Source organism: Odocoileus virginianus, chromosome 1 (assembly GCF_023699985.2).
Source record: "Odocoileus virginianus isolate 20LAN1187 ecotype Illinois chromosome 1, Ovbor_1.2, whole genome shotgun sequence".
Classification (NCBI taxonomy): Eukaryota; Metazoa; Chordata; class Mammalia; order Artiodactyla; family Cervidae; genus Odocoileus; species Odocoileus virginianus.
This window is the reverse complement of record NC_069674.1, coordinates 28,669,390-28,695,448: the sequence shown is the minus strand read 5'-3', so window position 1 is coordinate 28,695,448 and position 26,059 is coordinate 28,669,390. Positions and strand designations below refer to the sequence as shown.

The 26,059-nt window shown below is 41.1% G+C and overlaps 1 protein-coding gene and 1 non-coding gene across 2 annotated transcripts; both read right to left on the bottom strand.

Moving 5' to 3' along the window:
• Nucleotides 1-4,025: 4,025 nt before the first annotated feature.
• On the bottom strand, nt 4,026-4,172 carry LOC139036677 (U4 spliceosomal RNA). Its single transcript, XR_011489505.1, has one exon. It is a non-coding gene; the product is annotated as a U4 spliceosomal RNA (small nuclear RNA).
• A 3,840-nt stretch (nt 4,173-8,012) lies between these two features.
• On the bottom strand, nt 8,013-25,467 carry GPR37 (G protein-coupled receptor 37). Its single transcript, XM_020900441.2, has 2 exons — nt 23,753-25,467; nt 8,013-9,377 (listed from the first exon to the last, which is right to left on the bottom strand). The coding sequence occupies exons 1-2, from the start codon at nt 24,773-24,775 to the stop codon at nt 8,559-8,561; spliced, it is 1,842 nt and encodes a 613-aa protein (XP_020756100.2). The 5' UTR covers nt 24,776-25,467; the 3' UTR covers nt 8,013-8,558.
• Nucleotides 25,468-26,059: the final 592 nt, after the last annotated feature.

Sequence of the window (26,059 nt, the reverse complement as noted above, 5' to 3'; positions counted from 1 at the left end):
CCCCTCCACCCAACCCACCCTTCTTGGTCATCTACTACAACTTTTGATAAATCAAAGCGACCAAATCTGATAACTTATCTTGACCACAGGAAATTGCAGCCCTGCAAACAAAGTCACGGTTCTAGCTCAACTTCATCTGAGTCAGTCATTCTGTGTTTCTCATTATTCACAGAACACTTTTTTCCACACTTTTCGACTTAATCCTCAGAGGTGACAGTTTAGGGGAAACCTCTGAACACCCATGCATTTTCTCAACCAGATTACAAAGTCCAGCATTATATGCACACTTTGCCATGTAGAAATAGGTCGCCGTACAAATAGGGGCTGATCAGATATCAGAGGGAGCTGACCATTGAAACAAAGGCATTCATTCCAGGACCGCTGCAGCTGCATCTCACAGGCCTACCCCACACAAAGACTCTTCAGCGAAAATCCTTTATGAGTGAGGTTTGAACAATCACACAATCAGTGGGCATGACAACATCCCATCTTTTTAAACTCGGTGACCAAAGACCAGTTCCAACCAGTGAACTTTCTAATTGTTGCAGATGCCCTGTATATGCCTGGCTTGTCCTGCCCACAGGTTTTCAGGAGATAAAAGTTAAGTCAGAAACAAAGTTTTATGGAAGTCAATGAAGCCTTTTTAAGAAACACTAGTGATATTTTTTCATCTCTTTCCAAAAGAAAAAAAAAAAGAAAAAGTTAAATTTCTGTCCAGAAACCTCAAAATCAGCAAGACAAAGAAAAATATTCCATCCCCCAAACCTAACAAAAGGTCCATTTACTCTCTGACACTCTGGGTGGACTTTCAAGCACACTTCTCCAACAATCACTGTATTATGCCCGTAGAATAATGCCAACCTGTGATGTGGGGTTTGTGCAATCAATTTGGAATTCAGCATAAACCAAGACCAAATGCTGTCCCAACACCAAGTCATCAAGGCTAAGCCAAACATAGGGAAACAAACCAAAAATAAGTCTTCTTTCCAGGAGTAGCGGTTGTAGCTGTTGTTCTTCAGTCACTAAATTATAAACTTTCTAGTTAGCTTTTTAAATTTTATTTATTTGTTAATTGGAGGACAATTGCTTTCCAATGTTGTGTTGGTTTCTGCCATAAAACAACACGAATCAGCCATGATTATAGATATATCCCTTCCCGCCTGAGCCTGCCTCCGCTCCACCCAACCCACCCTTCTTGGTCATCACAGAGTGTCAGCCTGGGCTCCCTGTGTTACACAGTAACTTCTCACTACCTATTTTACACCTGATACTCTTTGTCCCACTCTTTGTGACCCCATGGATGACAGCACACCCAGCTTCCCTGTCCTTCCCTTTCACATGAAGTTTGCTGAGACTCATGTCCATCGAGTTGGGAATGCCATCCAACCATCTCATCCTTTGTCACCCCTTTCTTCTCTTGCTCTCAATCTTTCCCAGCATCAGGGTCTTTTCCAACAAGTCAGCTCTTCGCATCAGGTGGCCAAAGTAGTGAAGGCAGGATTAAAATTTAATATAAGGGAATTCTGCCCACAGGACAAGAGCATATTCTCAAAATGAAAGAAAATATGGCCCACATGACTTTCGGGGATTTAAGTGTGATTCTTCACGCCCTTCCTGTTCACACATGGACAATTCACAAAAGAACATATTTATCTTTACAAACTGTTCTTAATAGCTTCGGGCTTCCCACATAGCTCAGTCGGTAAAGAATCTGCCTGCAATGCTGGAGACCTGGGTTCTATTCATGGGTTGGGAAGATCCCCTAGAGAAGGAAACGGCAACCTACTCCAGTATTCTTGCCTGGAGAATTCCATGGAGAAAGGAGCCTGGCAGGCTACAGTCCATGGGGTCGCATGAGTCAGACACAACTTGGTGCTTTGTAATAGCTTTAAACCTGAATCATGAAATGTCCATGTGATAGAAGCAAGATATAGAGAGTTTTTAAATGTATCTACATGTTTAAAACATGTTTTTAAACAAAACCATGGGTGTGTTTTTGAATGATTAAAGTACATAATCATACCTCCTAACATAACTTCCCCATTATTGAAATGCCTCCTGATTTAGGTCACTGTTCCATTGCCTCAAAAGCATTGGTGATCAGAGCCCACTCTTCTCGGTGAACAGAATTAGAAACAATAACAAAATCAGGAATAAAAGTCATTAGTGGAAGAAGAGGGATAAGAAAAACATGACTATGGTATTTTCATGAACTCCTTTGAAAGTGTCCCTCATAACCATCCCAGTTTATTCTAGACACTCCAAATGTCCTCTCCTCTCTTTTTTTCTCACTCTTTATCTCTTTAGAAATACTGTTTCCTTAAATTTCCAAATTCTGTCTGTAGCAAACTTTCAAATTTTATCAAGTTCATCATATTTTATTTGATTAGGGAAAAGAAATCCTAATAGACCTAAGTGTCTAAACACAGTATCAATTCAAAGACAAATAAAAGGAATAAAATTACAAAAGTTACCGCTTCCCAAGTGGTACAGTGGTAAAGAATCCGCCTGCCAATGCAGGAACCACTAGAGACCCAGGTTCAAGCCCTGGGTTGGGAAAATTCCCTGGAGGAGGAAATGGCAACCTGCTCCAGTATTTCTGACTGGATTCGTCCATGGACAGAAGAGCCTGACAGACTACAGTCTATGGGGTCACAAAGAGTTGGACACAACCCAGCACACAGACTACACACACACAAGCACACCCATACTTAAATTTGGTGTAAATATCTAAAGAGTAAAACAAACCAGTCACATCTCTGTCTATATAGCAAGGCATTCAACTCAGGTTTCTATGGATTTCACAGAATGTATTTCACATGAATTATTTATATCTCTTAAAACTTGAAGAAAAATATTAAATTCAGTTTGTGGAATTGACAGCAGTTGAAGCAATAAGGAAATGAAAATGTCATTTAACAGTTATGCAATTGATTAAAGTATTACTGGTTCAAGAGAATGATCACTTTGAGATTGATTACCATACTATTTTTTAAAATCAATGTTTAAATTCTGAACACTGGAGCCAAAAGATCGCTAATTCTCTGTAAGTTTATAAATGCAATGAACAATTATTGATTTAGCACCAGAGGAATCAGTGTTTCCTTTGATCTTTGTAGAAATCAAAGATCTCATAATTTGATAGCAAATAACAATGATCTCCTACTTATACCAATATGATTTCTTCAATTAATGAATAATTATCCTATTTCATATTGCAATATTTGGGGTGAAAGTGTGGAAACACAATTCAGTGAAATATAATGAAAAATCAAGACTCAGAATTTTGAGGCTGTTATGTTAAATATAAAAGGAAGTCAGTTTTCTAATCACAGTGATAAGTAGTCCCCCATGAACCACAGAAGGGCAGTCTAACATTGACGAAGTGAAGTTATTTTACCTACACATAACCAAAACCCTTTGCAGATGAACAGCAATTTGTTTCATACAAACTCTGGTCTCATACTTGCCTTTGCTTTTTGCATGCCAGGCCTCTTGGTTCTTATTGGTTCCTGGGCTTGCTCTGTCTGTGTCCGTGTGTGTGTGTGTGTGTGTGTGTGTGTGTGCGCACGTGTGCACACACTCAGTTGCTCAATGATGTCCAACTCTTTGCAACTCCACGGACTGCAGCCCGCCAGGCTCCTCTGTTCTTGGGATTTTTCAGGCAAGAATACTGGAGTGGGTTGCCATTTCCTACACAGGGTGTGTTCCCCACCCAGGCATCAAATCTGTGTGTCTCCTACCTTGGCAGGCAGATTCCTTACCACTAGCACCACCTGGAAACCTGTCTGTGTCCACACAGAGCCTTAATGCACTTCCTTCCTCCCTCTCCCTGAGCTTTTCGCCAAGGGAATTTTCTCTGACGCCATCACTAGGTCAGGAGCCCCTATAACAAACTCTCAGAGAACTTTTCTTCCTGAACTTTTCTTCTTCAGCACTACTCACAGTTTCACTAAATACTCAATAGAGGGAATAATCTATGTGTAGGGAATAATCTTATGTTTAGGCACCGCACACTATGCAAACTCCAAAAGGGACTGAATTGTATCTAAATCACACATTATTCTGTCCCTGGGATTTAGCATAGTGTCTAGCATGTAGGTGTTTTCAATTACCAATAATTGTGCCACAGATACACATCATTGGCTATGATGCTGCCACTGCGCAAAGTCAGTGATAGGTGTTAACTGAATGAATGGAGTGAATGACTGAAAGCATAATATGTGCAAAGAACTAAAGTGGATTTTAGGATACCTGGACTTAATAAATTTGGGATAGAGAGGTTTGAAGAGTCAGTTGTAGCACCCAGTCTTTACACTTTGTCTAGAACATACACACACACACACACACACACACACACACACACCAGGCATATTTACGTCATTTGATTAGTGCTGAACACATTTACACAAAAACCATATTTTCTTGTTTTTTTTTTTCTATGTCGTTGCTTCTTAACCACAGTCATGGTATTCCACCCGTATTTTTGCTAAACTGTGTTTTCTGAGAGTTCTTTCATTTAAAGATTTGTTTATTGTTTCATTGAGCAAGTAGTTACTGAACATTCACTGTCCCCTATCTTAATCAAGAGTGTTTCATAGATTTCTGTGAGCCTACTGGTTAAGTTGAAAAGAATTATTATTTATAATCCTGTCCCATATCTTAATCAAGAGTGTTTCATAAATTGCTGTGAGCCTACTGGTTAAGCTGAAAAGAATTATTATTTATAATCCCTGGAAGGAAGTCTTCTATCTATTCTTAGAATTCTTAAACTAAGTCAATATTCAACCAGGGTCCAATTATGTGATTTTGCGTAACTTGGTTAACTTCTCAGAACATCAGTTTTGTACATACAAAGAAAGAGCTGAGTAATTAATATTCTAAGACTTTGAGATCACTTTAAGCTCTGAAGTAATGTAATTCCAATCTATTACAGGTACCACGCTGATTGCTTTGAATTCAAAAACTAACATTTTTAATGCATCAAATTTTTAATTTTTAAAAAAAAATTTTAAAAATTTAAATTTTTAATGCATCAAAGCAAACTGGGGTTCAGTAAATACTTCTCACTTGCTTTCACTAAAAGACAGGGACCAAGAAATACAGCATATATTTTCTTATTCCCAAGAAACAAGGAGAGAACTCTCATAAAACATGAGTTTCAAATTATAGAAACTTGTAATATTTTTCCTTCCTCTTTCTTTATGAGGAGGGTTAGCCATAATCAGGTATACTGGGGGTATGCTGCCCAGAAAGAGAACAGAGAAAGCCAAACTCACAAAGTAATCAAAGAGTACTTTAAAATGTAAGATTAATTCAAATTACCAGGGAGAAACCTCCACGTATTATCTTGGAGAATCCTTGAAAACTGGGAAAAGTCCATCCATTTTTTAAATGATGGTGAAGGGTCAGAGAATAAAATGTCTTGATAGAAATATCTTAAGTATTTCTCAGAGGAACCAAGCTCCTACCAAACAATGTTTAGTTCAGGACCGGTGTGAATGTGGGGAGAGGAAGCTCCCATTTCCCAGTGCTAATGTACATATTGTATTCACATGAGGATGGGGAAGATAGGCTTCCCCGGTGGCTCAGTGACAAAGAATACTGCCAGTGCAGGAGGTGTGGCTTTGATCCCTGGGTCAGGAAGATCCCCTGGAGAAGGAAATGGCAACCCACTCCAGCATTTCTGGCAGGGCAATCCCATGGACAGAGGAGCCTGGCAGGCTACAGTCCACAGGGTCGCAGAAGAGCCGGACACGACTTAGCGACTGAGCAACAATGTGGGGAGGGGGAGGGCGGGGTCTCTCACGTGAACACAGAATATTTGGAATGCCAAAACCATAAAGCTATTATCCTTCTATAATATGTTTTAAACACATATTTTCATCAGGATTTCCCACGAGGCTTCTGTTCACACGTAGTATAGGAACGTAACTGGACTGTTTATCTGTTCTTCAGTCACAGGCCGGGATGCCTTGTTCCTCGGTTATCTCTCTCCTCCTAAAGTGTTCACTTCTCCCACTGCCTTTCATCAGCTCCTTCTGAAAGCCTACCCCTCCAGTTATCCTAAGTCATTCGTGATTTCCTCTCATCTGAGGCGCTCTCTCTAAATTATCCTAGAACTTTACACATTCCTCACCAGTCCCAGCGGGTGTCATACCTGTTTATATACATGTCTTATTCCTTTCTTCTCAGCCCACCCCTACCTGCTTTTATAAGTTCTGACACTCAGCTTTATTTACATTTATTTATTGCAGATCACAGCACAGAATCTCTTCTATCCCACGTGCTCAATCAGTTTCTTGACTTATTGTTGCTGTTGTTTAGTCACATGTCCGACCCTTTGCGACCCCGTGCACTGCAGCACGCCAGGCTTCCCTGTCCTTCACCATCTCCAGGAGTCTGCTCAAACTCATGTCTGTTGAGTCGGTGATGTCATCCTACCATCTCATCCTCTGTCGTCCCCTTCTCCTCCTGTCTTCAATCTTTTCCAGCATCAGGTCTTTTCCAGTAAGTCAGTTCTTCAACTAAATATCATGAGACACACTGTGGAATGATAATTGTTGATCTGCTCAGCAGCCAAAACCTAGTTCAGGCACCCCCATTTCCAAAGACCTATTACAGGGATCTGTAAGAGGAACAATGCTGCCTTGTTTTTATTCCTCCTCAAGTTCTTTGAAATACAGGCAGTAGGGGAGAATCCCTTTGAGGAGTACTGGACTGGGGAAAAGGAGATATTCTGGGCACTATCATCTAGTTATTCTGGGTTTCATGCAGAAAACGAGTGGTCTGAATTAAGTACTGTTAATTTTTCTAGCACTAAAGTTTAATGATTTAAATAACATTTAGTCAGGAAGAAAAAATGTGCTACTCAGTTATATTAAATAGTACAGAAATTAACAAGCAGAAAACACACAGGGCAGTTTCCAGCCAGAAAGTGGGTTCCCCTATATGAATTTTCTGAGGACAGCAACATGAACATCACACTGAGTCACCTAGGTCACTGCCTCTGCCATCTGATTAGGGGTGTGTCCCACGTGGCAGGCATCCTATACAATTGCTTTTACGTGAACTCCTTCAGGGATTCATATAATTCAAATGGAGAGGACTAGTTTTTCTGTTGGGAGTTTACAGAAAATCAATTTAAAGGTAGTACTTGAATATTTAAGTGTTTTAATCAAGATGAATAAATATTTTATTATTCCACTATACTGTAATTTATTGAAGAATTAAGTCACAGATTAAACCAAGTTCATTTTTTAAAAGGAGAAAAATAAGAATTCAAAGTACTTCATAGAATTCATAGCGCTTCAGAGGTCAGTGTTTAGATGAAATAGATGACAAATGCATTGTTTTTTCATCTTTGGTTCCACTCATAATTCCTCATGGGAAAACCTGTAGCTCTATATGCTGGTTAAGAGGTGAATTTTTTTTTTTTAAAGATAGTTTCTTCCTACTCTGCTGTCTATTTATTCATATTTTTTAAATATTTGGAAGTAATTTACATCTCTATCTGAATATTAAAAATACATTTTTGAAACATACAATGTAGTTTTATGGATCACACATATAAATAGTACTGTTAGGAAAACTTCTTTGTATCATAGTGGTTTCCCACCTTAAAGGAAAATAGTCAACTGAGTGAAAGTCACTCAGTCATGCCCAACACTTTGCAAGCCCATGGACTATGCAGTTCATGGAATTCTTTAGGTCAGAATACTGGAATGGCTAGCCTTTCCCTTTTCCAGCGGATCCTCCCAAGCCAGGAATTGAATCCAAGTCTCCTGCATTGCAGGCGAATTCTTTACCAGCTGAGTCACAAGGGAAGCCCAAGAATACTGGAGTGGGTAGCCTATCCCATCTCCAGCGGATCTTTCTGACCCAGGTATCAAACCGGGGTCTCCTGCATTGCAGGTGGATTCTTTACCAACTGAGCTATCAGAGAAGCCTTAAAGGAAAATAGAATTTATAAAACAATAAGGTCGATTTGAAATCGTGCATAAAACCAGTAATTGTGTATTTAAGGCAATTAAAATATTTATTGAATCTTGGTTAAAAGTAGATTGACAATGAGGTTAAAGAATAAAGTGTCATTTATTTGGTGCTACTTGGTGAATGCTTCTTACTACAACTCATCTCACAAAACCACATACAATATACTTTCAATCACAACTCAAACAGAAAAGAGCCTACAAAATCACATGGCTATAACCAATATACAGTGATTATACTTTTTAAAAGAATGAAAGTAAGTTAGCAATTAATTAAGGTGCAGTCACTTTTTTTTTCAAATAAAATATTAGCACCATACCAGATAAAATGATCTAAAACTATGGGCCTCCCATACTTCTTAAATAACTAAATATAAACTTCTTTTTCAAAGCACAAATATTAATTTGCAAAATCAGTTCTACCAGTAGTTAATATTTCTTTTTTGTTTTTCTTTTGCACTTTTTTCCCAGTAAGGAAAAATAGGAGTAAAAACTTTCACAGGGTATGAAAATCAAACAAACAAACAAAAAAGAAAGCGAAGCCAACCCAAGGCTGTGCTCACTCCTTCAGCAATGAGTTCCAACAGAAGCAAACGTGGACATTTCCCGGCGTATGGTGCTGAAAGGTGAGAGCTCCAGTTCTGTGGTGTATTCGTTGTCATTGTCATCACTGGTCACCGTGGACGACTTCTGAATGCACTCGTCACAGCAGCAGCAGCAGCAGTCCATAAAGGCCCGACTGAAGGGTTTGCAGAGACAGAAGAGGAGGACAGGGGTGACACAGGACTTGAAGAACAGAAGGAACTGGCTGATGATGTTAAGAAGGTCCATTGTCTGCTGGGAAACCCCTGTGGCCATGTATGCAGTCACGATGTTGCAAATGTTTTCAGGAATAATGCAAAATCCATATAAAATGGTCAAAGCCACGACTGTACAGTTCATCTGGCTTTCTAGCTGGATCTGTCGTTTATTCCCCCGGGTACAGGCTTTCTCGGCTTTGCGGATTTTCCTTGCAGTCACTAGAGAGCAGGTGATGGTGAAAAGTGTGGGCAAACAGAAGTAACAGCCGAAATACCACCAGAGTCTAGCGCTGTCGTAGGTGAGGGCTAAGACATAGATGGTGTCGGGAAGGTCGGGGGAGATCTTGATGACGCAGCGCTCGGCAGGCGCTCGTCCGCTCAAGCCCAGGTCCTCCTTACTTAACTGGCGGAGCACCACTTCCGGCAGGGCTAGCAGGAGAGCGCCCACCCATATCACAGCAAGTTTGGCAGTTGTGGAAGAACAGTTTTCTATCATTTCATAGTACATCTGGACGTTGGTGGCCGCCCGGAAGCGGTCTATACACAGAGCGCATAAAGTGAAGGTAGTGACTCCCAGAGAAGCAACCTGCGCGAGGAACATAGAATATATTTATCCTGGGTCATCTCTGAAAGATCAAAACATTAGGCAATAAATGCAGATGGACGGAAAGTACCCCTCAAAAGAAAAGAACAATTTCCTGGAATCAGGCATGGGTAACTGTTGTTGGTGACTTCTGATGAGTCATAGTAAGGACAACAAATAAAAATAGAAGGAAAAAAAGAGAAGAAATATAGTGGTTCTGGGTCATGGAGCCAAAAAATATTAAAGCTGGAAGGATGCATAAAGATCAGCTAGGTCATAGTCAACCAAGAGAGGTAAGGTGGTTCTCAAAGTCACAAGATAAGCAGAGTAATCATCTGAGAGCACCAAATTTACTCCACTGTTTGGGGTGAAATTAAAGTCATTTAATGTTTAATAAATGAAGTCATTATTTATATATTTAAACAAGGACAATGGATAGGAGGTAAAATGTTCCTGAAGGTTCAGATAAAACAGGAGACTAACAGAAAATCCTGAAGTGAATGGGCTGCTTTGGGGTATACCCCAAATACCTACTTCATATGGGCTTCCCAGGTGGCACTAATAGTAAAGAACCCACCTGTCAATGCAGGAGATGAGGTTCCATCCCTGGGTTGGGAAGATCCCCTGGAGGTGGGCAAGGCAACCCACTCCAGTATTGTATTCTTGCCTGGAGAACCCTAGGGACAGAGGAGCCTGGAGGGCTATGATCCACAGGGTCGCAAAGAGTCAAACACAACTGAAGCGATTTAGCATGCATGCACACACGCACGTATATGTGTGTGTGTGTGTGTGTGTGTGTGTGTGTGTATAATTAATATGCATTAATGTCTAAATTTCTAGGACTCTAAAGGACCATGTTGACAAAAGGAAAATCATTTGTCCTAACAATTTCAGCACTCAAAACATTAACTGTTTACCTACTACATTTAAGCTGTCACTCTCCCTAGAAAAATAGAAACTTGCTTTGTGGATTCTATGAATTCCAATGGCAGTCTTGCTTCTTATATACTACATATTAGTTAGTGTCTACTCGTTCTCATATGGAAAATAAGGATACTGCATGCGTGTCCTGATTACTCTCATAACTATTGCTGGAGACAGTCTGAAGTGAGATAAAATGAGGGGTTAGCTGTATGAAAAGCAAAAATGAAGAAAAATAGGAATAACAGAGTCTACATCAGAGCAAATCAAGAGGTCATGGTTAAACTTATAACCACAGTTCTTTTACTACAAAATCTTCATGAAGTTTTCCATAAACATCAGCATAGAAAATACTAATCTAATATGCCTGAGCCATCTCTATATTTACCTTTTTAAATTAATTTTCAACTTAATGAGTCATTCACCTTAATAGAAATATATTTTTCATTTATGCTAGAGATTCAAAATAATTCTACAGTTGAAGTCCACACTGTGCAACTGTCCTAAGATCAGATTGTGTTTTATGTCAATAATTTTTTTAATATCACCTTTTGGAAATCAAAGAAGAATGTGTCATTTTCTAAAGGTCTGCATCAAACAGTATTATTGGGAAATTGCTGTATTTTCTTGTACAGATTTTTGGAAATTTCTATGTATATATTAGCTTTGCAAGTGTTTTGAGTCATCTCTCTATAAGATTGTAAAGCACAAACAAAAAAAAAATTCTCAGGCTATCAAATGTACAAGAGTCCTCAGCAAGACTTTCTGCACCATCTTCACTGAGACAAATCACGTGCATATTTCCTTGGCACCCTGTTTCCACAGTCGGTCCAAAAATACAAAGCTACAAAAGTTTATGCTCTGCAGCCGTTTTAAATTATGAATAACATTTCTATTAAAAGGACAGCTTGGCAATATGAAAATACTAGACTCTGAGAAGAAGCAGTTACTTAGAGGCTCACAAAATCTGTTTGCTTGGTAATTTTCTATCATTACTTACAGAGAACACACAACGCATAAGTGATAGTATCTTCTCCCCGATTGATCTCCATCATTTTAAATCTAGAGATTTAAAATCTGAACCAATTACTACATGAGCTAGCATTTGCATACCTATCTCAAATCTGTTACAAAGCATTTAATGTGAGGTAACAGCAAAGAGCAAATGTATGTAGGTGGACAGGTACTAAAACAGGTGTGTTAGATTATCAGCTCCTTGGATACCATAAACTTTGCTGCATCTTCATTCTAAACGAAAAGATGTTCACTGCTTCAAAAAGCAAAAAAAAAAAAGGGGGAGGGTGTTTCTAGATTCTGTATAACTCATCTCATAAGATTAAACAAGAAAAAATTAGGACAAATTTTAAGCAGGATTTACATGTGCCTTGATTTTTTTACTGAGGAATCCTTCTACATTTTATTTTATTTGAAGATGCTCAGTTCTTCAACCATACTCCTGAGAGCTGCAGTACTGAGGACTTCAAACACATTTGACCAGTAGTGCTCTTGACAAACCATGGATTATGGGAAACTTCTCAGTTGTCATACACAAATTTCAGGAAACTCCCGCATCTAGCTTCCTACTTTCAAATTGTTCTTCTCTCTGATAAAATTCTCTGTAATTAGGATTGCAGAGGTAAACTGAAACGAGGTAAACCATCCAGGAAGGTCACAAGAGCTAGAGAGAGTTAAAAGAACCACTGAGACAAACAGCTCCCCAAATACAGACAGAACTTACCACGCAGTTGCCAAGAGCAACTGCATCCCAAATGCCAGTCCTAGATAGCTACTCTCTCCTGCTGCCACTGCCTGCAGTGTTATTACTCCAGATATTTTTCTACAAATTCACTTATGCACTTGAAACATGACGTGAAACAGCAAGAAAGGCACAAGGTCCCCACTCAGTACTTCCCCAGGTTATTTACAGGAGGCTGTAAACCTTTGTAGAGAATTAACTGCATGCCATAGAAATGCATGGATAAAAATCAGCTGGACAAGGAGTGGTGGGCTAATTTCTGTTTACTCATATATGGAATCTATCCATGTAATTAGAATTGCTAAATGTTGGGGTAACATTTGGCCATGAGAAGATTTCTATCACAATTTTTAAATATACTTGTTTACATACAGCTCATTAGAAATTCTACCAAGATGAATGGTGCAATTAAATACAATTATGAAACTGTATCATGAAGGCTGGATCTTTCTGCATTTAATGACCATATCTGATTGCTAAAATTCCATATCACTAGAAATATGCTCTTGGGAGTAAAGCTTTAAGCGTTAGCTTAGATGGTTAGTTTTTTGAAGCAATATTCTGAGAGATGGAATGCATGAGATGCAATCTCTTATTAATTAAACTGCAACCGGAGGAATAATTAACATCAACAAAAGCAGAAATGTAAACAATTTGAATGGACAAGATGGTTAATTCTGAGAATCAAGATCAAAGGAAAGTTGGAAGCAGAAATCTTTAACTATTTGGGAAAATAATATAGCATTTTGAGGGGACTGGCATCAAAATACAGGCACTAGAGAATCAAAATGAACAACTCTGAAATCTTTTCTTCCACCAGCAATGTTCTGCTCTTCTTTGTGTCCTGGAAGAAGAACAACAGTGAATGTTGCTGCCTGGTCAACATCTAGAATAGTGAGGCTGTGGGCAGCTGTGGTCCCCTGTGGTCCCCTGCAGTGTAGCTTCAAGGGCCCAGAGAGGCACAGAGCCAGTGGATACCCTCACGCGGGGAAGCAGCAGTTCCAATGCACAAGAGTTCTCCCTACCATGTAAGGTTCTACCTCGATACAGACATCCGGCTGAGAGGAAAGTATTGTCTTCAGCTAGTACTATTTCAAATCCCCGTTCATTCAAAATGATGTGAAGAAAGAGCACATGGATATGTTATGAAAAACAGTCATCTACAAAAATTCTGTAGTAGCTATAGCTCTATTTCTCAGAAGCTTCCTGCAGACAAGCAAATAAGAAACCTTTATGAATGAGGTCAAGCTATGAAAGTTTAACTCATACCAATAAATAGTATATTTTGCTAAACTCTCTGATAGACATCAGTGATAACACTGATGGGGAAAGAAAAGACTGATGTACTTCCAAGCAAAAATTCTTTCATATGACATTGAACCCACGTGCTTAACTACAGTGAAGCAACTGGAATACACTGATTTTTATAAAACAGGAAAATTTCTAACCAAAGTCATGACAACTGTACTCTCGCCTAACTTATATTTTACCTCAGAAAGACAAGTGCATCTATTTATGGGCTGTCCTTTGTACACAAGTAACCCTCGAAACAAGGGCATCATTGTTAAGAAAACCCATTCATTTGGGCCATGAATGATAACCCATTATAAGTCCATGGTTAGAGACCTAACAATCAGCCGGGAAAAAAGCAGGAGGAGCACAGGGTAGAGTTTCCTGTGAAACTCTAAATGGCTTGAGCCTGTGTCCCTGGCTTCCTCTTGCATTTCCCATGACACATCTCCTCGAAACTCTTCAGGGCAACTTCCCCACCAGAGACACTTTTTTGAGCAACAGTGTAGGAACCATGTTTTTCAAAGCCACTGTTTATCATCACTGTTTATCAAAGCCACTTTATTCATCACTGTCAATGTGATGGCTTTTATCAAAAGGTCTTCATCTTGGAGCACATGCTAATCACGATCCTGTGGCAGTGATACACTTGTATTAGTGTTTCCAAACCAAAATACAGAATGAGCAGGAGAGATGTGTCTCAACCCTGGCGAGGACACGCAGGCCTCGGGAATGAAACGAAGCCCTTCACGGGCACGAAAGCAGTTCTTCCACAGTCAAAAAGAGGGCTCCTTACTTTTATCAAAATCACTGAGATTTAATCTGATACAACTGCACATCATACATATCTATTTATTTCAACTGTACCCAGCCTATTTCATCTTTACATGATTTCCAGGGTCAGGGAAAGACAAGTTTCAAGGTGTCAGCTGTCATTATTGCTGCCTTCTCAACTCTACTCCCTCATTTTTAAACTTGGTAACATGTTCTTACTAAGTTAAAATAAAAAGGAGACTATTTAAAAGTCAACGTATCACCGTAAAATTTGTATTTATCCTTTTACTTTTATCATTCTCACCTTGACATTCCTAACATATGAGACTTCTGACTTCTGTAGAAGTACATTCCTTTGCAGTTAAAAAAAAATTTGCTACAACTTATCTAAAATGTTATAATTTAAATATAAATATGCCAATGCTTATTGGTTAAAAACAGCAACAACAACAACTGAAGCAAGATTAATATCATTTGTCCTAAAATGCAAGCCATCTATTGGAATCAATAGATCTTAAGGAATTTAATCATTACAAATTTGTTCTCAATAATTAGAAATTCATTTCAAAACATAGTATTTCCCACAAGCCCATAGTCTAAATTTCAACTCTTAATATTATGATGTCGTTTCTAATCAATCTTAAAATGAACTGGAATTTCTGTTTTTCACCTAGGGGTTCCAATGAGTTTCCAAAGATCAGTAACAAATTTTCACCTGTTTTTTCTTGTGACTAATGACACTGCACCATTGCATGTGGTCATGTTGTTTTTGTTCAGTTGCTAAGTGGTGTCTGACTCTTTGTGACCCCATGGACTGCAGGATGCCAGGCTTCCCTGTCCTTCACTCTCTCTCAGAGTTTTCTCAAACTCATGTCCATTGAGTCCGGGATGCCATCCAACCATCTCATCCTCTGTTGCTCCCTTCTTCTCCTGCCCTCAACCTTTCCCAGCATCAGGGTCTTTTCCAACGAGTCAGCTCTTCGCATCAGGTGGCCACAGTATTGGAGCTTCAGCTTCAGCATCAGTCCTTCCAATGACTATTCAAGGCTGATCTCCTTTAGGATGGACTGGTTTGATCTGCTTGCTGTCCACGGGACTCCTTGGATAGCAAGTAGTCCCTTGAACATGGTGGTGAACCTAAACTAAAGACAAAATCAGAACTGTCCTCATCCATTTGTTGTTAGGTAATTATGATTTGAATGACATTGAGAGGCCATATTTGAAGATAAAATTTCTCTGTTCTTAACCAAAATCCCATTCTGGGTAATAGGTTAAGGAATTAGTACCCTCTTTTTATTCATCCTTCTTACAAAAGGCATGTATCTCTAAATGTCACATCTTACTGTGAATTAGTTAACAGATGCATTTCCTATATGAGAGAAATTTGAACCAAGGAGAAGTAATAGAGGTAGGAGGAAAGTTCCCTGAAGGCAGGAAGTGATGAGAACGGAGTGAAAAATGGCAGCCCCGAGTACAGTCATAGACCTAATTGAAATGACTCATTCTAGGCTAGGATCAAATCAGTGACCTTGGCCTTGTTCATGCTGTGAACCATTCAAGTGTGCTGATAGATCACATTGAAAACCATCATAAATTCACAAGCTGAAAGTATTCTATCTCAAGAATAAGTCTGGAACTGTGATTATATCCGGTTTTTATGGAAGTTTTATGGAAAGTGTCTGTACTGACTTTGCAAATAGAAAGAGCCCATATTTGAGGTTGTAGTAATTCCATTCTCCACTCCACCTTGAAATTTTAGAAGAGATCATCTCTTCTGGCACAAAGAATACCATTCTCATAAGGATACCTAAGAGTTAGTCTTGGCAACAAGGTTGAGTTAATTATGGGACTCTGGCAGGTCAATTCGTGGTAAGAAAAATGACAGAGGATCCCTGAAGGATGGGTGCAGAAGTGCAATGTCAGCGACAAACCTCAATGCATAGCAGTCTACGCATTCTTCTCCCCACATGGTCCATATCCCAGACTCAGAGCCCTGTGCTTCCAGTGGGATACCATTAAACCTAGGACTGTAGCCTGCCAGGCTCATTTGTCCATGGGATTTCTCAGGCAAGAATACTGGAGTGAGTTGCTATTTCCTTCTTCAAGGGATCTTCCCAACCCAGGGATCTAACCCAAGTCTCCTGCATTGGAGGTGGGTTCAGTACCACTGAGCCACCGGGGAAACCCTACAATTCACAGGAAGAGCTATTAAAGGTGGGACTCTTCTCTCATGGCCCATGTAGTACAAGGGTGGACGACAAGGTAGAACCTTACATTCTCAGCCTTGGGCAGACTCAGAAGCTCAGATCTATTTTGCTTTTGCATAACTTATTTTTCACTGTTGAGGGATATTTTGTTGATTTAACCAGATACTTTGAAAGCCCTCAAAAACTGAGGGTAAGTTCTAAAGTTGACTGTGGGCTTGAGGGATGACTCCAATTCTCCATGCTTCCATTTTCCCTGGCTCTATAAGAAGGTGTGAAGTATCTCTCTTATCAGCCTTTCTTCCCAGGTCCTCTAAGGTCAAATTAAACAATTGGGACATTTGTGAGATTTTCAGGAGAAAAGGACATCATTTAACATTCTGCTATTGCACTGCTAAATAAACCATTCATTTAAGTACAATTTTAAAACTCGATTTACTTAATGTCTTTATGACTAATAAGGATGACTAATTCCAACTCGGAAATGGTTATCTCAGGCATTGTATTCTAAATGATAATTTAACATTTAACAATATTTGGAATAATTCTGTATTCTAAATGAAATGTCTAGGACAGTCACATCTGCTGAAATGTCTCATACACCTCATATCCTAGGACAAATTGAAAAAACAAGAAAGCAAGAATTAATAGTTGTAGCTTTTCACCATGGCTCTAGGCTGTACATGTTTGTGAAAACTAATAGCAAGAATATTATTGAAAAAGAATGAAAGGGAACATAGTTTTCACTTGAATGTTTTCTTTGGAGAGAGGAAGAACGGTTGTGAGATGACTGATTCCAGGGCCATTCCTGCACCTCCATGACAGCTTGCTTAAGCCCCTCTTATAGTATTATCACACTATATAGCACATGGTTTCACTCGTCTATAATAGCAGTAACATACATCTATAAACACACAGTATAAACACATCTATGTTACTGAACTCTGGAAGCTTTTTCCTCTCTCTCCCTCCTGTTATCTCCTAACTTAGTGCCTAGCATAGAAGAAAAGCCCAATAAATGTTTAATGAATGAATGGATAGTAAATAAATGAGTGAATAATGACATCTATGGAAGAGGACTATAGAAAATAATGAATTATTCAAGCTGCTCTTTAGTCCTTATTGGGTGCTGGTGTTTTGTGTATAATTCTTAAAAGCTGAAAGCCAACTGATATCTCTAGGAGACAAGTAAAGAAAAACCCATATTCTGGTTTCTACTTCATTGGCAAGCTTTACAAAAGGAGAGCATTCTTATAATCAATAGTTTAGGAAAGTATTTGAATTTCACATTTGACTATTATAAAACTTTCATTCTTCATGTGTATTAAAAAGCAGAGACATCACTTTACTAACAAAGGTACATATAGTCAAAGCTATGACATGTCAGGTATGTAGACATTTACAGATGTGAGGGTTGGACCATATGGAAGGTTGAAACCTGAAGAATTGATGCTTTTGAACTGTAGTGCTAAAGACTCTTGAGAGTCCCTTGGACTGCAAGGAGATCCAACCAGTCAGTCCTAAAGAAATCAACCTTGAATAGTCATTGGAAGGACTGATGCTGAAGCTGAAGCTGAAGCTCCAATACTTTGGCTACCTGATGTGAAGAACTGACTTATTGGAAAAGACCCTGATGCTGGGAAAGATGGAAGGCAGGAGGAGAAGGGGACAACTGAGAATGAGATGTTTGGATGGCATCACAGACTCAATGGACATAAGTTTGAGCAAACTCTGGGAGACAGTGAAGGACAGGAAAGCCTGGAGTGCTGCAGTCCATGGGGTCACAAAGAGTCAGACATGACTTAGCAACTGAACAACAACATTTCTCCAGTGGAACGCAAGTTCAGTAAACTTCATCGTACACTGTTCATGAATAGAGTTATATATAGGCACACATTTTTTTTTTCTTTTCTGGTTAACTCTTCGGAGTTATCAGCCAATTATTTCTCTTGCATGGGAATGTGAAAATTATTATAAAGGATTAATAGGAAATCATACAATATGTGTTAAGTACCATTATCACTCAGTGTGTTTATTTTCCCTGAGAATATTATTAGTAACTTTCAAATGGCTCTCAAAACTGTGTTCTTCCACTTAAAAGCTCATCAGTATAACTAATTCTTCTCCAGGGGATTTTCCCTACCCAGCGATCTAACCTGCGTCTCCTGCAGGCAGATTCTTTACCTAAGAGCCACCACGGAAGCCCATTGGCAACCCGTTCCAGTACTCTTTCCTGGGAAATCCCAAGGACAGAGGAGCCTGGTAGGCTACAGTCCATGGGATCGCAAAGAGTCAGAAATGACCTAGTGACTAAACAAACCAATATCTAATGCACTCCTCAAGCAAAGTTACTATCTGTTGTGATCAGCATGTTAGTACTTGAATGTAGGAGTTCTAGGGAAATCTGTGTAGAATAGAATACCTGTATGGCAATATAAGGGCTTCCGAGGTGGCACTAGTGGTAAAGAACAGGCCTGCCAATGCAGCAGACATAAGAGATGGGAGTTGGATCCCTGGGTCAGGAAGATCCTCTGGACAAGGGTATAGCAAACTCACTGTATTCTTGCCCGGAGAATTCCAAGGACAGAAGAGCCTGGCAGGCTACAGTCCATGCGGTCACAAAGAGTCAGACACGACTTAGGAACTGAACAACAACAAGGATTCTCTCATGGCTTCCGTGGTGGCTCAGTGGTAAAGAATCTATCTGCCAATGCAGGAGAGGAGGGTTCCATCCCCAGGTTGGGACGATCCCCTGGAGAAGGAGAGGGCAACCCACTCTAGTAATCCCATGGACAGAGAAGCCTGGCAAAAGAGTCAGACACAACTTAGCAACTAAAAAACAAGAACATATTCAAGACCTCCAACTGACATCTCAAGAGAAATATACATTTTGCAGTGGATCTGGATCAGATGTAACACTTCACTCTGGTCGGCTTTCATCAAGTAATGAGCAAAGAGCTGTTCCAGTTGCCCCATTCAATGCCTGAGTTATTTGGCTTTAAGCATTTGTTATATCTTTTTTGCCTTTTCATATTGTTCATGATGTTCTCTCAAGGCAAGAATACTGGGGATGACAGAGGATGAGATGGTTGGATGGCATCACCAGCTCGATGGACATGAGTTTGAGCAAGCTTCATTGCTCAAACTCCATTGAGTTGTTGATGGACAGGGAAGCCTGGTGTGCTGCAGTCCATGGGGTCGCAAAGAACTGGACACGAGTGAGTGAACTGAACTGAAGCATTTGTTAGATCCCTAGAGAATGGTACAGTAGGGAGCTCTTCTGCCATCCTCCTATTGCAATCCACACCCAGACTTCCATATGCAAGCTGCACATACACTCTCTCTCCACAAACTATTGCTTGGAGTATAGTTTTCTGTTTTGTTTTTTTCTGGTGACTCTCTGATAAACCAGTTTAAAATGATGCATGTGTTAGGGTGGCCACCATCCACCCAGACTTTTTTCTCTCCTGTCCCCCTTTCCTACCATTGCATCTACCCTTGGTCTTAATGGGACTTTTCACTAGACCACAGAGACTTCATAATCCTGGAACAGAAAGAGAGAAATTATCAACTACAAATGTTCCCACTATGATCCCACTCACAGTAACATTAAATATAATAGAACTCCCTTTCTAGAGATAGACTCTGGAAGCTCAGTGTTCTCCTTAAACTTTATGTCAACACTTTGAAATAAAAAAGAAGAGTTGAATGCAAATTGCAAAGACCTATCCTTTCTGTTGAAGAAACACCTATTTTTCTATACAAACAGCACTCTCCCCTAAATTCTTATACCTCCTTAAGATGATGCTAATACTCAAGCTGAAGAAGAAAGATCTATAGTAGAGAAGGAAACGAAGGCAAAAGAGAAGATAGAGAAAATCTGTACAGATCAATCAAAGTGAATTGTGGTTAAAATTTTAAAATAAACACATTGAAAAAGGCAAAAACAACTACTAGAAAAATGGTAGCTCAGACATTATAAATCAATAGAGAGTGTGTGATGGGGAAAAAAAAAGGGAAGAATAGCCAACGAATAAGATAAATATAAAAAAGTAAAAAGTAAAGAAAGGATCAAATCTAGATAATAAAAGGAGATGAAATGTCAAATAATTTTCAGAGTCTTTCAGCCAAGAAGAAAAAGATTCAGAATGAGGACAAATTGTGGAGAAGGTTTTTAAAAACATCTGTAATGTGCTCCCCAATCTAAGACACTTTGTAGTTGTTAAGAACATAAAGTACAACCTACATATCTGTATTTGATTATTAAGATAATCATCTTTGGCACTTTAAAAAGTGCAATTGTAAAAAAAATAAAGTGCAGTTGTTCCAAATTACTGCAACTTTTTAAAATTTAATGAGCTACCAACTAGGGAATTTACTGTCAGTTTATGGGAAGGAAGATGAAATTTAAAAATATAAAAAGCTATAAATTTTATCGTAAAACAAATGATGTCAACTAGGTTTATTGTTTTTTTCCTGCCTGTTGGATTCAAAAGTCTCTTTAAAAGATAACAAGGAGCAGAAAAAGAAAAGAGTCACTGGACACTGTTTTGCCTCATAGATGTTTGTTAATAACCAAATATCAACATCAAGTGTTGAGACAAAGGGTCTGGTTGCCATTGACTAGTGTACATACTTAGGGGGGTCATTTCTCTTCTCTGAGTGTCATGCTTCATCTTTAAAATGAGGGGATTCAGTTAGAATGTTACCTGGTTCTAATTCAACATAATAATTCAAACGTCACTGTAGTGGATGCTGTTGCTCCCCACACAGATTGCTTCCCCACCCAAAAGTCTTTAAGGAATGGAAATGCTGACTTCCCTACCTCCTGGGACTATTGGTACTTGATGGCTCTTAGCTGCATTCCTCTATAGGATTGCCCTTGACCAAAGAGATCCACCCAGCTCAAGGTTATGCCCCCTTCCTGGGAGCAACTTGCATCTAGTGACAGGTCCATCATGGGGTTATGTAAGGGTTGAGTCCTCTTGCCTCCATTCAAGACATCCCTGTAGAACGATCCCAGCCCTAGAGCTCCTGTGTTGTCTGCTGAAGTCTTTGTGACATTTGCATCACAGTTCAACTTCCCTGTTTTTTTCCCAGAAACCCAACATGGAATAGGCATTAGATCCCTCTTCTGTGAAAATAGCAATGCCTCTTGGAGGTAGAAATGCTTTATTCTGAAATTTGAGTTATATTTCTTGCACTCATAATCAGAAACTGTGGAGCTAATACTACTGTCTGATCACAGTAGTAGTAGTAATAGTAGTAGTAGTAATTTTCTCATAAAATTATGAAATATTATAGAATTATTTCAGAAGAGCAAGATTAATTATGATATAGAAACACTAAATCTTAAGGTCTTTATTCGTTACTCTAAAAGTAAAAATGTATATTATAGTTTAATTTTTCAAGAAATAAAAATGAGTGAATCTTTTTTTCAAGCCTTTGATTCTCTAGAGGGAAAAAAAGCTCTGTACCAATAACTAAAAAAATAGAGCTATGAAGGAGGAGAAAATACAGAGTAAAAAATAACAATAATTGCTATTCTTAAGAAGATGAGAATTAAATTTAAAAACTAAATACAAATGAAAATATATATTTTTTTCTAAAATCCTCAGAATTAGAAAGAAAATTAAAACACATACATAATACCATCACTTGAAACTCATAGGTTTCATAAAACTCACCAAAATTTGATTATTATTTTCTGATTTTGAATGAAATTATTTTAAAGTGTTTTTTTCCTAAGAACTTTGGTGTTTTATTTTTTTTTCTTTCCCAGTTTCTTTTTTCTGTTCTCTTTATTGTTTTCCCTCTACTGTATGAAAATTTTATCCTGTTCAGTACAATTAAAACAAGCCAATTTGCTTTCCTTTTCTTGGAAGTAACTCTCCTATTTACTTACTAGTTTACTTTTGTCTCTTTTTTGCATATGTCAATTTCTTCTGCACTATTTAAACAATCAGAGAAACCTTACATTGTATGATGACTGGTAGACACATATTCTCTTCCATAAATTTAACTTCCTTCTCTGCAATTCAAAAACGAGCTGTCTTCCAAATAAATTAGATGTTTCGGAGCTACTTGGAGCTTGGCAACAAGAGAAATCCTAGATCTTGGTAAAGCAGCAACAGCTGATTTAGCCAGCATGCAATGATCCTGCAGCTGATTCCTGCCAGGATAGCAGAGGGTCTTATTTACAGCTTCTTGCCTTGGTCCTTCTAAGTAGGTACTGTTTTCTGTTTACTTATCCCCTAGCTCTAGGCCCTGGAACAATGTTGAACATAGTGTCACTGGCCCTGGTGCCAGACAGGATCAGGGGCTCTGGAATATTTACAGTTTCCCTTCTTCTGCTTCCATAAATGAAATGGGCAGTCTGAATGGAGGAAATCAAGGGCCAGCTGGCTAAAAACACAACTGGCAACAAAGCACTTGGGCTCCATCCAAGAGCTGGTGTTTAAAGAGAAGCCATTTGCTCTTTAAGAGCAAATTCCAACTACCATAATAACGGTTAAGGACACTAGCTGTAGGATGTTACAGTAAAATTTTACTCAAAGATTCTCATTTCCAAAGTTCAGAACCTATTAAGTATCCCCTACTTCTTAAGAAATTTTCTAGTCTTAGAAAAGTAGTCACTCCATTACACCCTAACAAATAACAGATATATACATACATTTGAGAATGTTCAGTAAATTCTGTGCCATGAGGTACAAAGTGTTATTCTTCCTTAAGGTCATTCATACAAAGTAAATAAAATGGTTACAAAATTGGAGAATGAAAACAGAGGGACAGAAATGACATAAGAATATAAGAATTCAGATAGGATAGCATGGCAGACAGCCAGACCCTAAAACTAATTTGGTAGGTTACTAATGTGTCAAGACCAAGTGAGAAAGAAAAGTAGATTTCCTCTGTTAAATAAATATTACTCAATTTTTTATATCTAAGGAAAGAATTTAATAATATTCTTAGGGAATAAATCATATTGGAGCACTAGAAACCTAGTAGATAAATGATATAGGGCTTTATCCCTGCTAGGCTCTAATAATGACAGTCAAGGACTGATTACTTATTAACCCTACAATCTGACAATCGCCAATATATATACTCACACACACACACACCATAAAACACCATATTCAGAGAAATACATTTAAAACCTAAACAACCCTATGTGTAATATGATCATAGTTATTTCCCAATTCAGGAGCAGCTGAGTTTGAAGGTGACTGGACAAAGCCGGCTCAGGTCCGCCCCCCACACCCAGTGTATAAATGCCAATGTATATACATGATTGGCAGGAGAAATGGGGGAGAGACTCAGGAAAAGAGACGGGGTTCAGCGGCCAGGTAGGTGTGTGGAGCAGCAGTCCTGATGCTATAAATCCCGGAAATGAATAAAGCCAGTAGCTCGAGACCCCTGGACGGCATTACCTCTATATAGGGCACGATCTTGCAGGAGAAGTCTTCCAGCAGCCACTTCTTGGTCAGTTCATGAAAGATGACCAGCGGAAGGCAGAAGAAGATGATGAGAAAGTCCCAGAAGGCCAGGTTGGCCAAGAGGGAGTTGGAGATGCTCCGCATGTAGTAGTTGTGACACACGATGCACATCACTGCCAGGTTGCCAATGATGCCGGTGCCGAAGATCACCACGGACAAACACATGACCGCATAGGCTCCGTACGACTCCTGGGTCAGCGGGTAGAAGGGGTTCTTCAGTCGCAAGCGTGGGTGCGTGCTGTTCCCCCGCCGGGGACCCCCGCGTTCATGAACCCCTTCAAGGGAGGACCCATTCTGAGCCAGCGCCCTGCCAGGGGGTGCAATCGTCCGCCCTTCGTGCCCCGACGGTCCATGGACCGTCTTGGGTTGGGGGTCGTGGGGAGAATCTTGGAGTTTCCCGGCTCTCCTCGGCCAATAATAAAGGTCGCTGGCTCCGGGTTCCTTCCTCGCCCTCTGCTCCTGGCTACGCCCAGAAAGGCCAGCGCCTCTGGGACCCTTCTCCTTCTCCGAGGTGTGAAGGAAGAACTGGAGAGCCGTGGGGTTCCCTCTCCCCAAAGTTTCAGGGGGCTCCTGACCCCGGGCACCTTTCCACCTCCAGGCTCCAGGTGGCCTAGCCGGAGGTCCCGAGGGCTCAGCTGCCGACGCCTCCGCCCCTCTGCCCACACCTGGTTCACCGCCGGGACCGGCCGGTAGGTCCCACGGGGGCGCCGAGCGCTCCACTGCCTCCTGCTCCTCCTCCCTGGGCGCACGAGTTGGCAGAAGGTCTCCTGCAGAATCTCCTGGTCCCCAAGCGTCCCTGCTGCGACGCTGGATCAGTGTAGGTGAACAGCTTTCTCCCAGACAGTTTTCCTTCCTGGGCGCAAGGGCGGACCCGAGGGCAGGAGAAGCGGAGACCTTGAGCAACAGCAGAAGCAGCAGCCGCGAGGTGCGGGCGAGAGGTGCGCCCGCGGCCCGCATGGCTGGGCGACGGCGCACCCAGCAGCAGCGGCTCCCGCTTAGGACCGACACCTGCTGCCTAAGTTGCCGCTGAGAGTTAGGCACATGTCACATACTAACCCCCGCCCCGGCAGCGGGGGACGGGAGATTACGGGGGTGTTGGGGGATGGGTCTTGGGGTCACAACACTCCCCCTCTACGATCCTTCCTTGTTTGGCGTCCTGAGCATTTCTCAGTCAAATCCAACCCGGGCGCTATGTATCCCCAAGGTTCAGGGAGGGACTCGCTGCTCCGAGTGGCTGACCTTGAAAACTTGCAACCAACACCTGCTTGATGATTAATGTTGCGACTGGGAGAAGCCCGGACGAAGCACCGCGCTCCTCCCTGCCTTTGGGGTGGTTGCCTTCTCGGTAACAGTTGCTCCGCCTATTTACATCCTTTCGAGGCGGCTCTATCCAGCAGCAAGCCGAGGTCGCTCAAGGGAAAGAAAAACAAGTAGCCCTCCTTCGGATGCCTAGAAGCCACAGTCCCATCCCGCTCGCTGGAAACAGGTTGCTAGCTGCCAGACGCCGCTCAGATGCGCCCGGGAAACTGCCCCATCTAACCCCGGCAACCCACGAGGCTGCTGCGGACCTGGAGGCGAGGGTTTGGAAACCCGCGGCCACTGCCAAAGTTGTTTCTCCTCTCGCTCAAAGTTGACCAGGGGGCGGCGCGGGCGGCGCGTCCCCGCGGAGAAGGGAATCAGTGGTGGAGGTGGGGTGGGGAGGGCTGGCGCTGCTCCTCGGTGGACGGAGCCGGCGGCCGCAGGAGCTCGTTGCGGCGACAGCGGGCGCAGCCCGGGCGGAGACTGTGGTGCCTGGAACCGCCGCGGGCGAGGCGGTGCATGGCTGGGAAGGGGGGAGGTGGCCCGGCCTCTCCCCGCCGCTCCAGCCGCGGCGCGCGCCCGCGAAATCCAGCGCTCCGCTCCTCGCCTCCTCCCCCTCCTCAGCCTCCTGCGAGAGATTCTGGTTTGTGGGGAGACGGGATCCCCTGGTGGCTTACGACTCACTAAACCCACACACGTTTCATTCAAGCCCTTTGTAGCGGCTTTCACACGTAGGCGCTTGAAGCGGCGAGGGAACAAGGGCGGAGACTCGGAGCCTGCGCGGCTCGAGGCTAGGGATGGGCGGGACATGTTAATTCCCCAGATGTCGGAACCAGCCAGACCGGTCCCAGAGCCAGGTTGCGGGAGAGAGAGGGAAGAGACCCGTGCGTTCGCTTCCAATCGGCTTTGGCCCCTGCGCTTGTTCAGGCCCGGGTCCCCGAG

Bases quoted from the DNA above. Each gene is read 5' to 3' on its own strand.
- GPR37 (XM_020900441.2), bottom strand. From the start codon at position 24,775: ATGCGGGCCGCGGGCGCACCTCTCGCCCGCACCTCGCGGCTGCTGCTT. The intron at 9,378-23,752 runs GTAATGCCGTCC...TTCCTCGCGCAG, and splicing joins AGATCGTGCCCTATATAGAG to GTTGCTTCTCTGGGAGTCAC.